The 16,395-nt window shown below is 39.1% G+C and overlaps 1 protein-coding gene across 2 annotated transcripts in view; it reads left to right on the top strand.

Annotated features, from left to right (window-relative positions):
- faf1 (Fas (TNFRSF6) associated factor 1) overlaps positions 1-16,395 on the top strand; it is a 118,052-nt gene that overhangs the window by 40,972 nt on the left and 60,685 nt on the right. For both annotated transcript variants that reach the window (XM_088348810.1, XM_088348809.1), the window contains exon 8: positions 8,472-8,558. In XM_088348810.1, the coding sequence (XP_088204936.1) occupies positions 8,472-8,558 (87 nt within the window). The remainder of the gene's footprint in view (positions 1-8,471; positions 8,559-16,395) is intronic.

The raw sequence follows: 16,395 nt of genomic DNA, 5'->3' as shown, positions 1-16,395 counted from the left end.
TAGCCCTTTGTACCAATCAGTAACAAAAGGAAGCTCTCCGCTTGAGAAATGTTGATGACCCCTGATCTCGACATTACCTGATGTAAATGAAAATCGGTGTGTACTTGTCAATTGAGATTTTATTCACCACTAAATTCAATATTGTGACGTTGCTGATGTCTACTTACGCTGTCTGGTATGGTCTTAAGTTTCCGTCTTTTTTTCACCCCAAAACCCAATTATTCACTCTTCAACCACAACGGGAAGTTACTCCTCGTTTTCCGTTGCCACAAAAGAGTCTGGCTCCTCCATGAGTGTGAAGATCATACCGATAATAATGAGGCTTGCTAGCTTGGTTTGTAATGGTGCTAATTGAGCAGATTAGTCGAATTGCCATCAGAGGAGGCGAGGAGGCGGCTTGCCTCCCTTGCTTTTTCCTGGCTTATTTGCACTGTCCCTATTCCTCCGCCTCTGTCATCTTCCTCTCTTCTTCTCAGGCAGATGGTTTTGATGAGCACCCGCTGTGAACCTTAAGTGTTTCTACTGGGATTACAAACACTGGGGAGGGTTCCCTGCCGTGTGGGAGGGAGGAAAGCATAGTTCCAGATAGTCTAAGGACTGTCGGCATGGCAGGGGTACCATAAGAGGCGGTAGGGACAATGCGGGCTTTAACGGGCCTTCATGTTGTGGTCTTTTCCTCACGCATGGTTGTCTTTAGGCATCTCGGGTAAACCCCTGGAGAGAAATGAGGCCCAGGACTCTAACCTGAATAAATTTGGATCTTGGTTGCCCCGTGTTTAACATAGCTTATTTACCGCATTTATTAGTGTGTAATGCCCACTCTTCTATCACGCGCACCCCTACCTTAAAAAATCAATATAACGATGTATTTCACTTTTTCTCAACTCAAACTAATTATTTTAGGTGACATTGTTGATTACGTGCAGCCATAAGTAAAATCATTCACTGAGTATGTAAACTATGAACACAATACCAACATAAAATTTACAATGTATTTATTTGTCTTTCAGATTCTGATTTATCACAAGGTACACCAGAGTTGTTTCCTTTGTCATACTTTTTTGCTTTTACTTGTATTTTTCAGGACAGCTTTGTTTTCTCTATTCTTTAACATTTGTCTGTGTTATCGTGACCAAAAATAATATGATAATGAGATAAAAATGTATTGCCTTTTCATATGTTATCTTTATCACTCGTGGTCTAGTGGTTTGGATTCTGCGCTTTCACTGCCGCAACCTGTTTTTGATTCCAACAGCATCCGATGTTTTGCGAAGGAGGTCACAAATATTTTTAGACTGATCAATTATTGCACAATTACGGTGATTTACAGTATGATTCAAAAGTGAGTACACCCCTCACATTCCTGCAGATATTTCATTATAATGTTTAATGGAATATTACTGAAGAAATATCGCCTTGACACAACGAAAAGAAGTAAGTAAACAAAGGCCATGGCTTACTGGAAATATATCTTCTGGTCTGATGAGACAAGTATGTTTGTGTCGTGCCTAAATTCAAGCAAGGTTTTGGGAATGTCAGACAGACAGACAGACAGACAGACAGAAAGACAGACTTTGTGAGAGGCACCTGGCTTTGGCAACATCAAGTTGACATATTTCAACCTGCAGCTTGTTTTTCTCTTGCGCTTCTCTGAGTGTTGTCTAGGTTGATCTGATATATTACCTCATTCAATTTCTGATAACAATCCAATCCTTCCTTTTTGATAAAAAATAAAATGTAAATAATGAATAATGCCCTGATTGATAGTTTTGTACCGCTCTAATACAGGTTTGCCATTGGCTGAACTACCTCCTACTCTCTCCAATTTTGTACCGCTCTGTTTTTTGTGTAACAGTAGAATTGGTACCTAGGTTCGAAAATGAATTCTTTATTTGGTTTTACAGACAGTGGTTTATTGTTCCTAAAACAAAGTTGATAATGCTGTCCTGTTTTTATACTCTTGGCTTTGTCATATCTTGAAATGTATGTCTTAAAACATGAGTTTGCCCATTCCTCCGTTAGGAACACAAAAAACAAGTTTGAAAGATTATATTTGAATCTTATTTATATGTTTCTATTAAAAAACATTGCAAAATGATCAAAATCTAATCTTCTCCGAATTTCCCATTTTAATTAGGGATGCAGGATAATGAATCGACAGTTATCGAACTGATAACGGACAAATATGACGTCGGCGTCATTAACCCGATATGAAAAAAATGAACCGATGAGTCACTTGACACCACACTATAAAATGCAATGAGCCAACACTACTTATTAAAAATATTCTAAGCATTTGTGTTCTGCATCAGAATATTTATTTACAGTGCATCCGGAAAGTATTCACAGCGCTTCACTTTTTCCACATTTTGTTATGTTACAGCCTGATTTCTTAGTTTTCTATTTTTGATAAATTCAAAAAAAGTAAAAAAAAAAAAAAAAAAAAAAAACTTTTTCACATTGTCATAATGGAGTATTTTGTGTAGAATTTTGAGATAAGAGATTAAATTAATACAATTTGGAATGAGGCTGTAACATAACAAAATGTGGAAAAAGTGAAGCGCTGTGAATACTTTCCGGATGCACTGTATTTACTATAGAAGTAGTAGCACATGTCTCCTCTTCTCTCGGGCATAATAAGTGAAGATGGCGGCGCATGCAAACGCTGCGGCTCGGGCTCCAGTTCGTCTTTTGTTTTTCAGTGTCCCCTGATCCCTCATATTTTCCCTTCGACTCCTTTCGCATATACAATAATATCCACTACATCCCGAGGGATATACAGAGACCACCAGATCTCCCTGGATGATCTGCCTGCAGACAACGACGGAGCAAAGGAAAAGACTGCCAGTCGAGTCTGAGCTAAGAAGGCGACCACACAGACCAGCGCTCCCAAGCATTTTCAACCAACGCCACATCCATCGTCCACAATGAGTGAATTTGAGCTGCAGATCGCCACCAACAACGTTCGGAATTGGAGTATTTTTGTCATCACGGAGTCTTGGCCTTCCCGACGCCGCATTACATCACCGGCTCGAACGAGACGAAAACCCCGGTAAAAACAGGGATTGGAGACTACGCGCTACAATAACAGCCGAACCATTGACACACACTGCTCACTCGATATGGAGTTTCCAGCAGTATCGTGCAGACACTTCTATGCACCGGGAGAGTTAACTGTGGTCTTTGTGTTTGCTGTTTACTTTCCACCGCTAACCGTTTCACTGGATGCCAACGTTAGCATAGCGCTGAATCTACGGCCCGCTGCTATCAATAAACAGCAGCTTGCACACCCCAATGGAGCTTTATCGTCGACGGCGACTTTAATCGGGCATGTTTATGGACTGCACTCCCAAATCCATTCAATATGTGGACTGAGCAAAACACTGGACTATGTGTAATGTAAGATCAAACATCAAACATTTCGGTTGTATCCACCAACTCTGTTTGTCCCTCACCCCCTCATCCAATTCAACGACTAAATTGCGTCTTGTTTTTAGGATGTTATTTTTCTTGTTGCATCTCTTAGTTTGTATCTGTGTGAACGCCGTTTTAATAACAATTAGAGGCTTATTAAAACTGAAAGCTTCCCGACCAAGTCGTTGTGTCCCGACTCAACATGTTACTATTCTTAACCAGTCACACATAGTGTGGTGTACATATTTTAATGTTTTGTACTCATCACTGCCATAATTTGCCTCACATGAGCAACTATGACGTCAAATCTGCTCAATGTAGTTTTGCTTTTCGGCATAATTTTTCTTTCATTGCCAGGGCATGTGAGCCAGCATCAAAGCACTCTTGTTTGTAAATGACTTATTTTCACATAATTATAATTGTGCATACCTACCCTTAATACCCATCAAATCTCTTGAACTAAATCACCATTGAGTTCGAGTGGAACCCTTTCCGCTTGGACACAAGTTAGGCGAGCGAACCACTCGTCTATCCGGGACTCTGAGCGTATTTGTGCCGCCACTAGAGTGCAACAAAGAAGTAACACCATATTCAAGCAGCCTGGCACCCGTTTCTCTTCATACTGTGTCTAGTCACAGACATATGGACTCCACTACACAGCAGCCTTCTCTCGCTGCGCTCTTTTGTCCGCCCTGAAAACTAGCTGATGGTCCTGCTTGTGCATATCAATAGGGACAGGCCTGTCTCGTTGTTTGTCTTTGCACAAGGCTCTGGCTTTGCCTTGTGGCTCTTATGGATCTGGCCTTGCCCCTCCTTTTCTGAGCCTCCATTCTCCGTGTGTCTCCCAGTGTCCCGTCTCTAACTTCTTTCTTCTCTGCGCTGGGTACACTCTGATTGGCATTATTAGACAAGAGTGTGGGGGTAAGTAGCTGGCTAGCATGCGGGCTAAGCTGTAGAGCAAATGTTTGCCAGGGAAGTAGCTGGTAGAATAGAGATGGCCGCCGGCCTCCGAGGTGTCCGTGACCAGACCCGTTGTCCTGGGGATTTCCCTCCTCTGCTGCCCCACCTGGGTTAGGCCTGGGGCCCATCCGTGTTTTGCAGCTGGGAGTCACATAGGACCCCAAAACATTGAGGTGGGAAAAGGAAGGGTTGGTGAAAAAAAAGAAGGAAAGACATCTGGCCCCTCGGGGAGATGAAAAGGGAGTACAAGGGAAAAAGCTTGTGACTGTTTAATAGAAACTCTTTGATTCACTTCCAGGAAGGGGATTACAGGCAATTGGCATTTACAATGATCCCATCATTAATTTTTGCTGTGAGAAGCGTAGCATCAAAAGCAGACCAGGCCGGGCTTCGCGATGATTCTCTCAAAGACCCCAGTCGGGGTTTGATAAACCTGCAAAATGTCAACTTAGTTGAGCTTTTTTATTTAATCTAGAAATATTGCCGTTTTACATCTGCTCATGTTATTGGAATTTAGATTTTTTTTTACTTTGTCTCTAATGTGTCAGGGAATGTTTAACGTCTTTTACATTTCAATCGGTTTTATTTATGCTATGAATGACAGGGGGCAGTGTTGGACAAAATTGAAGATATGTTTTTACTACACCTTGCAGGACACATTGCTAAATAAAATCAAAATGTATTCATATAGCACTTTTCAGTCAGCCAAATGAAACTTAAAGTGCTGTATGAAAACTTTCATTATACAATAAGAAAAAGATCGCTTCGTTTCTGCCCATCAAACTACCCCTATATTTAATATAGCAGGGCACTAACTAATTACGTGAATGAAGGGACCGAGGGAGATTTTGGTCTTCATCATAGGAACAGTTAATCACTGCCAGAGGACCTCAAGGCCAGTGATAGATGGTGTAATAAAAGCAGGTCAGAAAGACCGCTAAACACATTTTAAAACTAATAAAATCAATGACTTATGCAGTAACTTTGCAACAGCTGTAAGCTTGTGATTATCTTTTTGGGGAGCCCAAAGAGCAGGGAATTACAATAATCTAATAAGAAAAAAATAAAAGTCTCTAAAGCACAGTTACAAACCTTTTAAATATGTCGGGCTCTACTGTCCAGGCTTGCGATATTCTCGACAGGAGCGCAAAAATTTACTGTAATCCCAAGTAAAGCCGTGAAAAGTATACCACGGGACAGCAAGAGATTACTGTTCAATAGTCTAAACAAGTGGCGATAAAAGTCCTGAAATGTTGAGGTACTACAGCAAAACTTTAAATACTTTCAGCTCTATTTGGCAGCCTCGTGACATTCTTTAGGGAGTTCAGAGAGCAGGTATCTACAATTATCTAAACGAGAAGACATAAAGGTCCTTTATGCCTTAAAGTCGTGATCGCAAACGCGGTCAGCTCATTAATGATGCACGTGAAAGTATGTGCAATCCTTAGACGCCCTCAATTTAACTCTTCTTTTTTCACCTTTTTTGTTTTGGTTGGCATTTTGACTCTATAAAAATCAGGCATTTTCTTACTTTCACCATTTTCATGCCAGACGGATTGATAAAAATACAAACAAAAACCTGCGGGGACGAACATGATATCACTCGCCAGCAACCTCCCGTACCCCTGGCCCCCCTCCATCCCTCATTCCTCAAGCCCATTGGGTTCCGCTCCGCAGAGCTCTCATTAAAGTAAAATAAGAGCAGCTAGGCGCAGTAGAAAATAAAGCATAAGGGCTCCGTGAACTCAGTTGGGCATTGTTAATGCATACTTAAACATTTTTTTTAACTTTAACGTTCAACTTAAAGGACACCTGAAACTAAACACCCCACCTTTAGGTACTGCAACACACCTTTAAATACTCGGAGCTCTGCTCTGCAGTGCTTTTGCAGGTGCTCCAGTCCACAAAGGGAGCAGCTTGTCCTCTACTTTCAATTTCTGTCTCCAGTCTCTTCTGTCCCCACCTCTCACCTCCCTTCTCTCTGCGGTGGGCGTTAGTTTGTTGTTTCTCTCAGGCTGCTTTAACCTCTGACAGCAGCCTCTTCATTACTAGTGTTAATGCCGCTCCTTTTCCTCCCTTTACGGCTCCTCTCATCGAGTGGCGAGGCGGTCAGGCAAATCCCTGTAGTGCGGCTAGTCAAACATAGATATTACACTCTGTAATAACACTGGCCACCCGCTCTGACCCGGGCCTTTCCATCCCAGGCAATGACTTCTCATCATGAGGGTCGGCTCGAGCGGGCTTTAGAACCCCCAGACAAAGGTTGGCTTGTGTCACTCACTCATTTATTTATTTTTTGTTTTACTTTCTAATACTTTTTATAGTTCCTGCAAAATAAACCAAGTTTGACATCAGAAGTATGTAAAAACAGTTTTTTAATGCTCATTATTTTTTTCTGGCACTTAAACCTAGATGACCTTTTTTATTTTATTACTTCTTATTAACTATGTAACCCATTTAAAGGGAACATTGAGTTTTGAAGTCTTTAAGCTATTCTATACCTCCAGACATCTATCATATTAAAAATAAGTTTTGGAAATAACATGTTAAATTAATTGTACACTGTTGGCAAAATTAAGGCTTTTGTTGTTTTGGTTGTTATTTTACAATATATATATATATATATATATATATATTTTTTAGGGAAATAAGATTTCTAATTGCTAAAATGAGTTAAATTATGCAATACAGCAAATAGTATGATTTTTGCTCTCAATTTTATGACTGGACTTTGGATTTTTTTTTAATTACATGCGTTAAATATATATAGTCTAGTATAAAATTACACTGTATATTATCTATTTTTATAATTATAATTATTGTAAATAATAGACTAAGAACAAAATAGGCAAATGTGGTACATCAGAATTTTTTTGGGCCATTTGCCATATCAGATAATTTTGATATTAATTTATATTCAATATAATTTTCAGCTTGTATGTGTTTTTAAACTATGTATATTTTTAAAGTAAATCACAGATCTAATTTTGACTTGTTAAAAAGTAAAAAAAATATATATTTATGTAATATATGAAAAAAAATATACTTCAAAATAGCGAAGTGGAACCTATTATTTTTACAATATCTAATCTTAATGTATAATCTATCTTTATATTTAATACAATATGATATGATAAGATTAAATAAATGAACTACTTTATAAATCCCAATTTGTGCGTGTCTGTGTGTTTGTTTGTGCGGGTGTGTGTTTGAACGTGACTTATAGGCTCCAAAACGACTGAACTAAAAAATTTACACAGTTGTACTTTAGTTCTCCCCCATTGTCTTTTGCTAGGTTTTGTGTAAATATATAATTAAGTCCCGCAATATATGTGGGCTCTCAAGTGGCCAAATTAAACAGTGCAGCTCCCGACCACCCACCACTCCATGTAGCTGAATCCAATAATCTACCAGAACCAGCACCTTGATTGATGTCATTCTTTATTTACACGTCTCAACAAACCACAGCCTGCAACACCGGGCTGTTCTGCTTGGTATTTTAAATTGGTTTTCAAGTAAAATAAGAAAAATAATGCATTTTCCCCACCGGTTGAGAAAACTTGCTTTACATTTCCACCTGCATGAGCAATAGACTTTGGTATACTTGGGGATCCATCTCTCCTCAGTACTTTTTACAAAGATAATATTTGACCCGTGGGCTGCTCTCAAAGCATCGGCGTGCCGGCTCCTGCTACACAAACTTTGCAGAATCCACGGCCGACCAGCAGGCTTTGATCACCTCTCGGCCGACGCACATCAAGCTGGCGTTAGGCCTTTAAAGCAACAACGTGCTAACTGTTTAAAAGCACGGAATGTTATTAATTGATGCAGATACAGCAGCCACGCGTGAATGGGGGGGAGATAAATACTGTTCATTTTAGAATGGGGGGTTGTTGATACTGGGCATTAGCTATGGCATCTGAGGAATGCTCAAAACAATGCGCTTTCCCTTTTTTCTCCTCCATTGTCTGCCTCCTTTAGGTTTGACTACATTTTATAGAAGGGGTTTATGCAGGAATTAATTCTAGTTACTTTTCGAATACAAAAAAATGCTCTAAATTCTATCTCTGTTATAATTATTTTGTCTTCTGTTGCAGGTGAAGAGGAATGTGTCAGACCTAACCAACATCCCGGTACGGCATCAACAGTGGGAGGGATGGCCAGCATCAGCATCTGATGACTCTGTAAGTCACCACTTAATTTCTTTTGTCGGCTGTATTTCTCTTTTTACAGATTAGTGACCCCCTCTGATAGGTTATTTTCTACATCGTCATATTTGGATACTCTTGATTGAGTATTTGTGATGGGGTTCACTTTTAGGCATTTTTCAGACAACAAAATGCAACTCAAATTGCTGTATAAAATGTAGAAGAAGTGTAATTCATAATGCATTATAATGCATTTCTCTTAAATGGTAAGAGTTGGTGCAAGCCAAACTTTGTTATTGTGACCCATTTTTGAAGGTTTACAATCTTTGTTATTGTGACCCATTTTTGAAGGCTTACAAATTGAGTTCCGTGACAAAATGTCCCATGTTTAAGACCTGGAGAGGATTGGGCGCCACCAGGCTGTACTTGCCCAAAACACACCACAGGAAATGGTGCCCTTACAACTTAGTGGTTAAGGAATCCAACCAACCACCACGTCAAGTCATTTTTATTTGTATAGCCCTTAATCACAAAGAGTCTCAAAGGGCTTCACAGGTTATTACACAGACTATTTTTTCAGACTATTATTACACCATCCCCTGATCAGGAACCAACATGAGGGCAAGGAAAAACTCAAAAACCTCAACATGAGGAAAATGAAGAAACTTTGACAAGGGACCACACATGTGGCATCCCCCTTTCAGGATGACCAGACAGCAAAGGATGTTGCAATCACAAATAATACAGAGATATTGCCCACGAAAAGCATAGGTTATTCATATACTATAGAGTAGAAGTGTGTTTTAAGCTTAGATTTAAACATTTCCACTGAGGTTGCAGATCGGATCTCGGGGGGAATTGCATTCCACAGCACCGGTGCCCGGATAGAGAACGCTCTCGAACCAGCGGAACACTTCTTGGCTCTTGGGATCACCAGAAGACCAGCGCTCTCAGAGCGAAGGCTTCGGACCGGAACATAGGGGGAAATCAGATTTGAAAGATATGAGGGAGCAAGTCCATGTATGATTTTTGTATAATACTAACAGAACCTTGAAATCACATCTTAGGCTAACAGGGAGCCAATGCAGGTTAGCCAAAATTTGCGTGATGTGATCGGACCTTTTTGTCCTAGTTAAAAGCCTCGCTGCAGTATTTTGTACTAGCTGAAGACTCTTGATTCTGGACTTCGGGAGACCGGAGAGTAGTGCATTACAGTAATCGAGACTGGAGGTAACAAACGCGTGAATCCGAGTGAGATTGTATAGGACGAATTTTAGCAATGTTGCGAAGATGGAAGAAAGCGGTTCTCGTCATTTTCTTCACATGTGTTCGAACGGACAGGTCGGGGTCAAATATGACACCTAAAATTTTAACTGAGTCACTCTGTGTGATGTGACATTTGTCAATGTTCACAGCAGTTTTTGAGAATAAGTTATGGCATTTAGATGGACCAATAACTAACATTTCGGTCTTTTCAGAGGTAAGACGCAAGAAATTGAGTGACATCCACTCTTTTATCTCAGTGAGGCAGGCCTCCAAATTCCCAGAATTTAGTGTGGCAGATTCCTCCAACGGAAGATATAGTTGAGTGTCATCTGCGTAGCAATGGAAACTGATATTATACTTGCGAATAATATCACCTAATGAAAGCATGTAAATGCTGAAAAGAAGGGGGCCAAGCACTGAACCCTGCGGAACACCACAGGAAACACTAACACGCTCAGATGTAATTTCGCCATATTTAACACAGTGCATCTTATCTGAGAGGTAGGATCTAAACCATGAGAGGACGGTTCCTGAGAGACCAATCCATTTTTCCAACCGTTCTAGTAAGATATTATGGTCCACTGGGTCAAAAGCAGCACTAAGGTCCAGCAGCAGCAAAAGTGATGAAGCGCCAGAGTCCATTGCCAGTAGGAGATCATTGATCATTGGTTACCTTAATCAGAGCTGTCTCAGTAGAGTGGTTAGCCCTGAATCCTGATTGCATTGATTCAAAAAGATTGTTCTCGGATATGAAATCATTCAGCTGCTGTGCCATTACTTTTTCAAGTACTTTAGAAAGAAATGGTAGCATAACAAAAGCTTAAACCCTCATCTTTCACTAAAAAAAAGTATGTTCATAGGCATAGTGAAACACTGTGGTGAGAAAATTAAAGATATGGATAAGTAGTATGCGCTTCAACAAAGCTTTTTTTTCTTTTTTAAAAAGGTGACTAAGTCTCTTCGTCATCATCAGGGCAGAGAGGCATGGTGTTTTGTGCACATCCGCAGGAAAGCGATCCCCATGGTGACTGAAATTTTGTGATCATGTTTCTACTATTTTTAAGTAAACTGCAGTTAAACATTGCTAAATTTATTGAAAAGACTGTTTTCCAACAAAACTTCTGATTGAAAACAGCTTTCACTTTGGTGCTTTTGTTTTGCATTTGTGATGCCTCCAATATCTAAACAATTCTTCCCATAAACATAAAGACACTTTGCTTTCAAATAACATTTTATTGCAAGAAAACTGAACTTACGCATGAACTTTTCCAAAAATGTTTAGCGCCCAATGTTCACCGAAACATGATCACAAAATTTCATGGGGATCGCTTTCCTGCGGATGAGCACGAAACGGCATGCCTCTCTGCCCTGATGATGATGAAGAGACTTAAGTCATCTTTTTAAAAAAAGAAAAAAAGCTTTGTTGAAGCGCATACTACTTATCCATGTCTTTACTTTTCTCACCACAGTGTTTCACTATGCCTACTTGCCATATGGGCCGCCTACACTCAAATCGCTGGATACAGGAAGCAATATATAATATATATTGCTATATATATATATATATATATATTGCTATATATATATATATTGCTATATATATATATATATATTGCTATATATATATATATTGCTATATATATATATATATATATATATATATATATATATATATATATATATATATATATATATATATATATATATACCACAGCCATATCCCCCTAGTGGAAGGTGGCTAGAGTCATTTCTGACTTGTTTTGGGAGATTGATTCAGAGGAGGGGATTCCCAGCCCCCTCGCTCAACCCAACTGATGTGTTGGGAGTCATTAGGTGACCAAACCCCCCAATTCCAAACCCTAATGCTGAACGCTAAGCAGGGAGGCAACGGGTACCAATGTTTAAGTCTTAGGTATGACTCGGCCCAGGCTTGAACCACAACCTCCCAGTCTCTGGGCGGGCGCCATACCCCCAAGGCCACCGAGCTGGTGGGAACAGGAAGCAATACCGAAAATTAATGACACACATGCCTTGGCAAAGAAAAATGGATCACTCATTATTTTCAAGTGGCATTATTATATTAGCTGTACAGATTAGTAGCTAAAATAAATGAATATAAATATATAAATGCTGATGCAAGGAGGGGAAACTACATTTGTCAAATATAATGTTTTTATTAAGTCTAAGGTGCAATTAGCTTAGCATGTAAAAGCTCAAAGCCCGTTTTTTTATAATTTGTGAGGTGGCTTTTATGCGCGGTCATTCTATGGGAAATAGTTAAGTAACGGTTTTCCCAATTCAAAATTTTAAGCAAATTGCTCCCTAGTATTTGCTTCCGATTCTGAAGTTCTTCCGCCACAATCTGTTCTACTGCATCATAATACTTGAGAAACATATCCTAACGGTACCGTTCCAAAGCCATCTGTCAGAAGGTAATTAAGACGTCAAATCCCATCTCTTGCCCTGCTTGTGTGGACATTGTAGCTCACATCATTGAGTCCCGCTGACCTCGCTCCTCGCGAGGTCGCTCATCCTGGCCATTCATCCTCCATGCAGTCAAGCTGATCACAAGTACAACCTTGGCGATCCTCTGACCCCTATTGTCGCACCTAGTCTTTTACGGCGTTTGTGTTCCCATGCTAATCGGGAGGGATGCTTGGCACATTTTCTTAGGTTCATCCCGAGCTAACGTTTTCTTTTAGATCTCCTTTGAGAATTGGTGTTGGTATCTCTTTTTCTAATACCTAGAGCTGGGTTTACAATCAACAAGTTTAGGTTTAAATTTGTTTGTTTGAAAAAAATGGAAATCAGGGCTCAAGGCTGTGACGGACGGTCACATTATTCCTTAAAATAAAGATATATAATGCTGGCGAGTTCTTAAAAATGGTGTCTTACCATAATCACTAGCTCCCGGGGGATGGTCTTAGATTGTTTAAGATGATCGTAAACGTATTTGAATGTAAAATCCTCATCATTATTCAATGTTTCATTCAATTATCAACAATAATCGCCTGGGTGCCCTCTAAGGACAGCTGGTCATTGTGGTTCTCTAGTATTATTTTTTTTTTTTTACCAGTCCACTGAGTCTATTGAACCCTACTTTCAATAATTAACCGGGTAAAAGCATAGTACTAATGTGGTGTTAAATTAGAAATGCATATCAAACTGGGTGCGGTAATTAGTAACAAATGGTAGCTCTCAGCTTCAAAAAGGTTGTAGACCACTTATGTGAACAGTGTAGCATAGTCAACAGTGAACACCAGTGCGCCATAATAGTTAAATTGATGAACTGGCAGCCTATGCAATATCATTTGCTGGTGTCCAATATTAAAAAAAGAATGAACCGATCATGTTCCAGTACATTTCTAAAGAAATGTAAAATTATGGGCAAATTTACTGTACTTCCAGTTTTTCTTGAAATGTACTGCTCTCTAATAAAAACGTCAAGTCATTCGACTAATTTATTTATTTCCAAAATTAAATTAATTTTGATCATATCCTTGAGATTTAGGTCATATTTGTGTGTATCGGTTTTGAAGTGAACAGAATTAAATGGAAATTTTGTGAATCAAAATCGCTCCAATAGCCATCATTAACATTAATGTCCAATCAGACCATTATTTTCACTCATGATACTTTCAGGGAAATGAACCACACAAACTCCAGCCTACTTTTAAAAAGCCTCAGGTTTATCGGTTGATTTGCTTTGGTCGTTTACAGTTGATTTTTTTTTTCCCTACTACAAAATGCCACAGTCTTATCCATCCATATGTAGTGTAAGCCGATTCTCTGTCAAGCCATGTACAAGCTTCTAAACACACAGAATGCAGCAATAGCGCACACTTTTGAGCAAGAGCAAATAGGTACCGTACTTTGTTCATTTTAGTGTGTGACATAAATGAAACCGTCCTTTATTTCATGTCAAAAGTTTGTTGTGGATATGAAATCTATTTGCGTCATGACGTTGCTCGTGCTTGCCCCCTTGATTTGATAGCTCTCAACCAGCATGTATAGGAGGGTAATGGGATCCTCATTTTGTCACTAATCATGAAGACAATTAATTCAAATGGCTCCAATCCATGCTTAGGGAACAGACGGCAGTTTTCCGATTAGTTTGCACCTTAAAGTCTGTTGTGAAGTGACGCCGCAATCCGTGGAACCTATCAATAGAAAAAAAATCTACGATACACGAGGACATTAAAGTCAAACTGCAAAATGGCGAGGAAATACTGTATGTTGTAAAAATATCTTGTATAAACATAGCACCGTTTTTTATTAGCCATTTTAATTGCTTTCTCCCTCCTTTGGTAGTTTTGGATAGGATGGTCATTGCAACCTCAGAAAGCATCTGAGGCGTGTTGGTTACCTGGATGAAGTGATATTAAAAAATAGAGAGACCCAAGTGTAATATTGGCCTCTGCTTTATCCTCAGCCCCCCTTTATTGAAACGTCTAAAGGTATTAACAGAGAAAGCCTGGGACCAAGCAGGTGGGGTAGGAAGCCTGTGTTAGTGTCTAGCTCATTAGCCCACTCTCATCTCCCGGGGTTTGGGCCAATAAACACGGCAGCCCGGAGGCCCGAGATTACATTTCGCTCCGTGCACCGGTACGCCTTGGTCGGAATCGATTACCGCTTAAACCCACTTCCACTCTTTCATTGTGCTTGAATTTACATTTGAGTGTGTTTGTCTTTGGAATTATTTGTGTTACACACTTTGTCTCGGGTTGATAATCGAATTCCAATCTGTCTGCACGGATACAGTCGGGTATTTAGTCAGACACCGGTTGTGCAAGTCTTCTCTTTTAAAATGAGACATGAAAATAAATCCTGGAAATCACTTTCAGCACATTAGTTAGCCTTTTTTTCTTAATTTTTAAAATGTATTTATTTTTCTAAAAAAAAAAATTCTGTCTTACCGGTATTTGTTTTTTCCCCTTTATTTTCTTCCGTTTTTAAATTCTAGTATTTCTTTTTTCTTTAATTATTTTTTCTTACCTATTTCATTTTTCTTTTTTGTTATCTTTATGTCTTATTCATTGTTTTTTTTAAACCTTTTTCTTTTTTTATTAGTTCCTTAATTACGTATTTATATTATCCTTATTATTCTTTGTGACGTTTTTCCCTTCTTTTCATTCTTTCTTTTTTCCATCCATCTTTTTTTCTTACTTATTTTTTCTCTTTCCTTCCCTGGTTTCTTTCTCCAGCTATTGTTTTTCTTTCTTTTTATGTTTTCATTATTCATGTTTTTTCTATTGTTTTCTTATTCCTTCCTTTATTTTTCCTTATTGTTTTTCTTTTTTAAATTATTTTTCATTTTTTTCTTGTCCTTTCTGAGTTTCTCTTCCTTTGTCTTTCTCCTTTTTTTCTCTTTCTTTGAGGGTTCTTTGTTGGAAACCTATATTCTCTCCCATTGAGAGTAAAGAATGAAAATATGTGGTTTTGTTTAATTGTCCTGTTTGGTTCATTAAGATCTTGTATTCCATTTTCCCACCATCTGAGGGTAATGGTGTCATGTATTCGCTACAAAAAAAACTACCTTTTGTAGGGAATTAAGCTCTGTTAGTGTTGCGTCACCTTGGTACGGTCCACTCAGTGTGTTTCATTGTTTATTGTTCTACAAGTTATTCACAAGACCTTGAAATCAGATACGCATGGATAATGCTCATGTATCACTGGACAGCAGTTAACACTATTTGCTGTGTTATTGTGTTTTTCTGTTTCCTGCTCTAGTTTTCTTTTGGAGACTTTCGATGAGGGTTTCAAGAACCGTTTTGATTGGCAGTGCTTCATCTATACCTGTAGGAGTGATTGGCAGAATGCTTTTATTACATCTCCTCATCCTCTCAAGCCCCTCAACCCCTTCTACAACACACCCTTCCTGCAGGGCTGTAATTGCTGACATTTATGTAGTGTTTCATGGTGTTTGCTAATGTATTAATGCTGCAGAGCCCGAGAGATACCTGGCTTTGTAGGCCAGCCCCCTATTCTCCATTTCCCAACTGGCATTAATGGAATCCTCCTCTACCTGGCAGCAGCCTATGAAATCATACTTTTATTGTTTGGGGTGCTATGGGGAGCTTTGGTTTCCATGACAACACTGCTACGCTGTAAACTCTGGAGACCCTTTGCTCGTTCGATCGTCAGCTACAGGTGACATACAGCTCTTGGTTCCGTCTGTTGCAGTTTGCATGTTTTTCCTTTGTGAAAAGTGTCTGAAAAGAAGAACTTTTATTTTAGTAAGATATCTAAAGTAGGCTGTGCTGTGGCACACTGAATTATGTAGATTTCATATAAATTGTGATAACAAATTAATAATTAATTGCAGAAAACCTCTGCAGAGTACATGTAATGTTCATCCTTATCAGTAGCTGATTTGCTTTGTAATATATGAAATTTTAGGTTTTCTAAGGATTTGTTCCTGCAAATCAAATTAATTGGTCTCGCTCGGGCTATATATACCTGCGGGGCTTGGTCGGGTCATGCTGGATATTTAAGGCACAATCTTACCTTTGTTTGAAAGACTATGGAAAAGAAGGGACGCCGTGAAACACATCTTATCAGTTTCATCCACTTCAACGATTGCATTTCACACACACTCCCCCTCGTC

Source organism: Urocampus carinirostris, chromosome 12 (genome assembly GCF_059441175.1).
Source record: "Urocampus carinirostris isolate Australia breed hairy pipefish chromosome 12, RoL_Ucar_1.0, whole genome shotgun sequence".
NCBI classification, from domain to species: Eukaryota; Metazoa; Chordata; class Actinopteri; order Syngnathiformes; family Syngnathidae; genus Urocampus; species Urocampus carinirostris.
The sequence above is the reverse complement of the archived record's forward strand: the minus strand, read 5'-3'. Positions and strand labels throughout refer to the sequence as shown.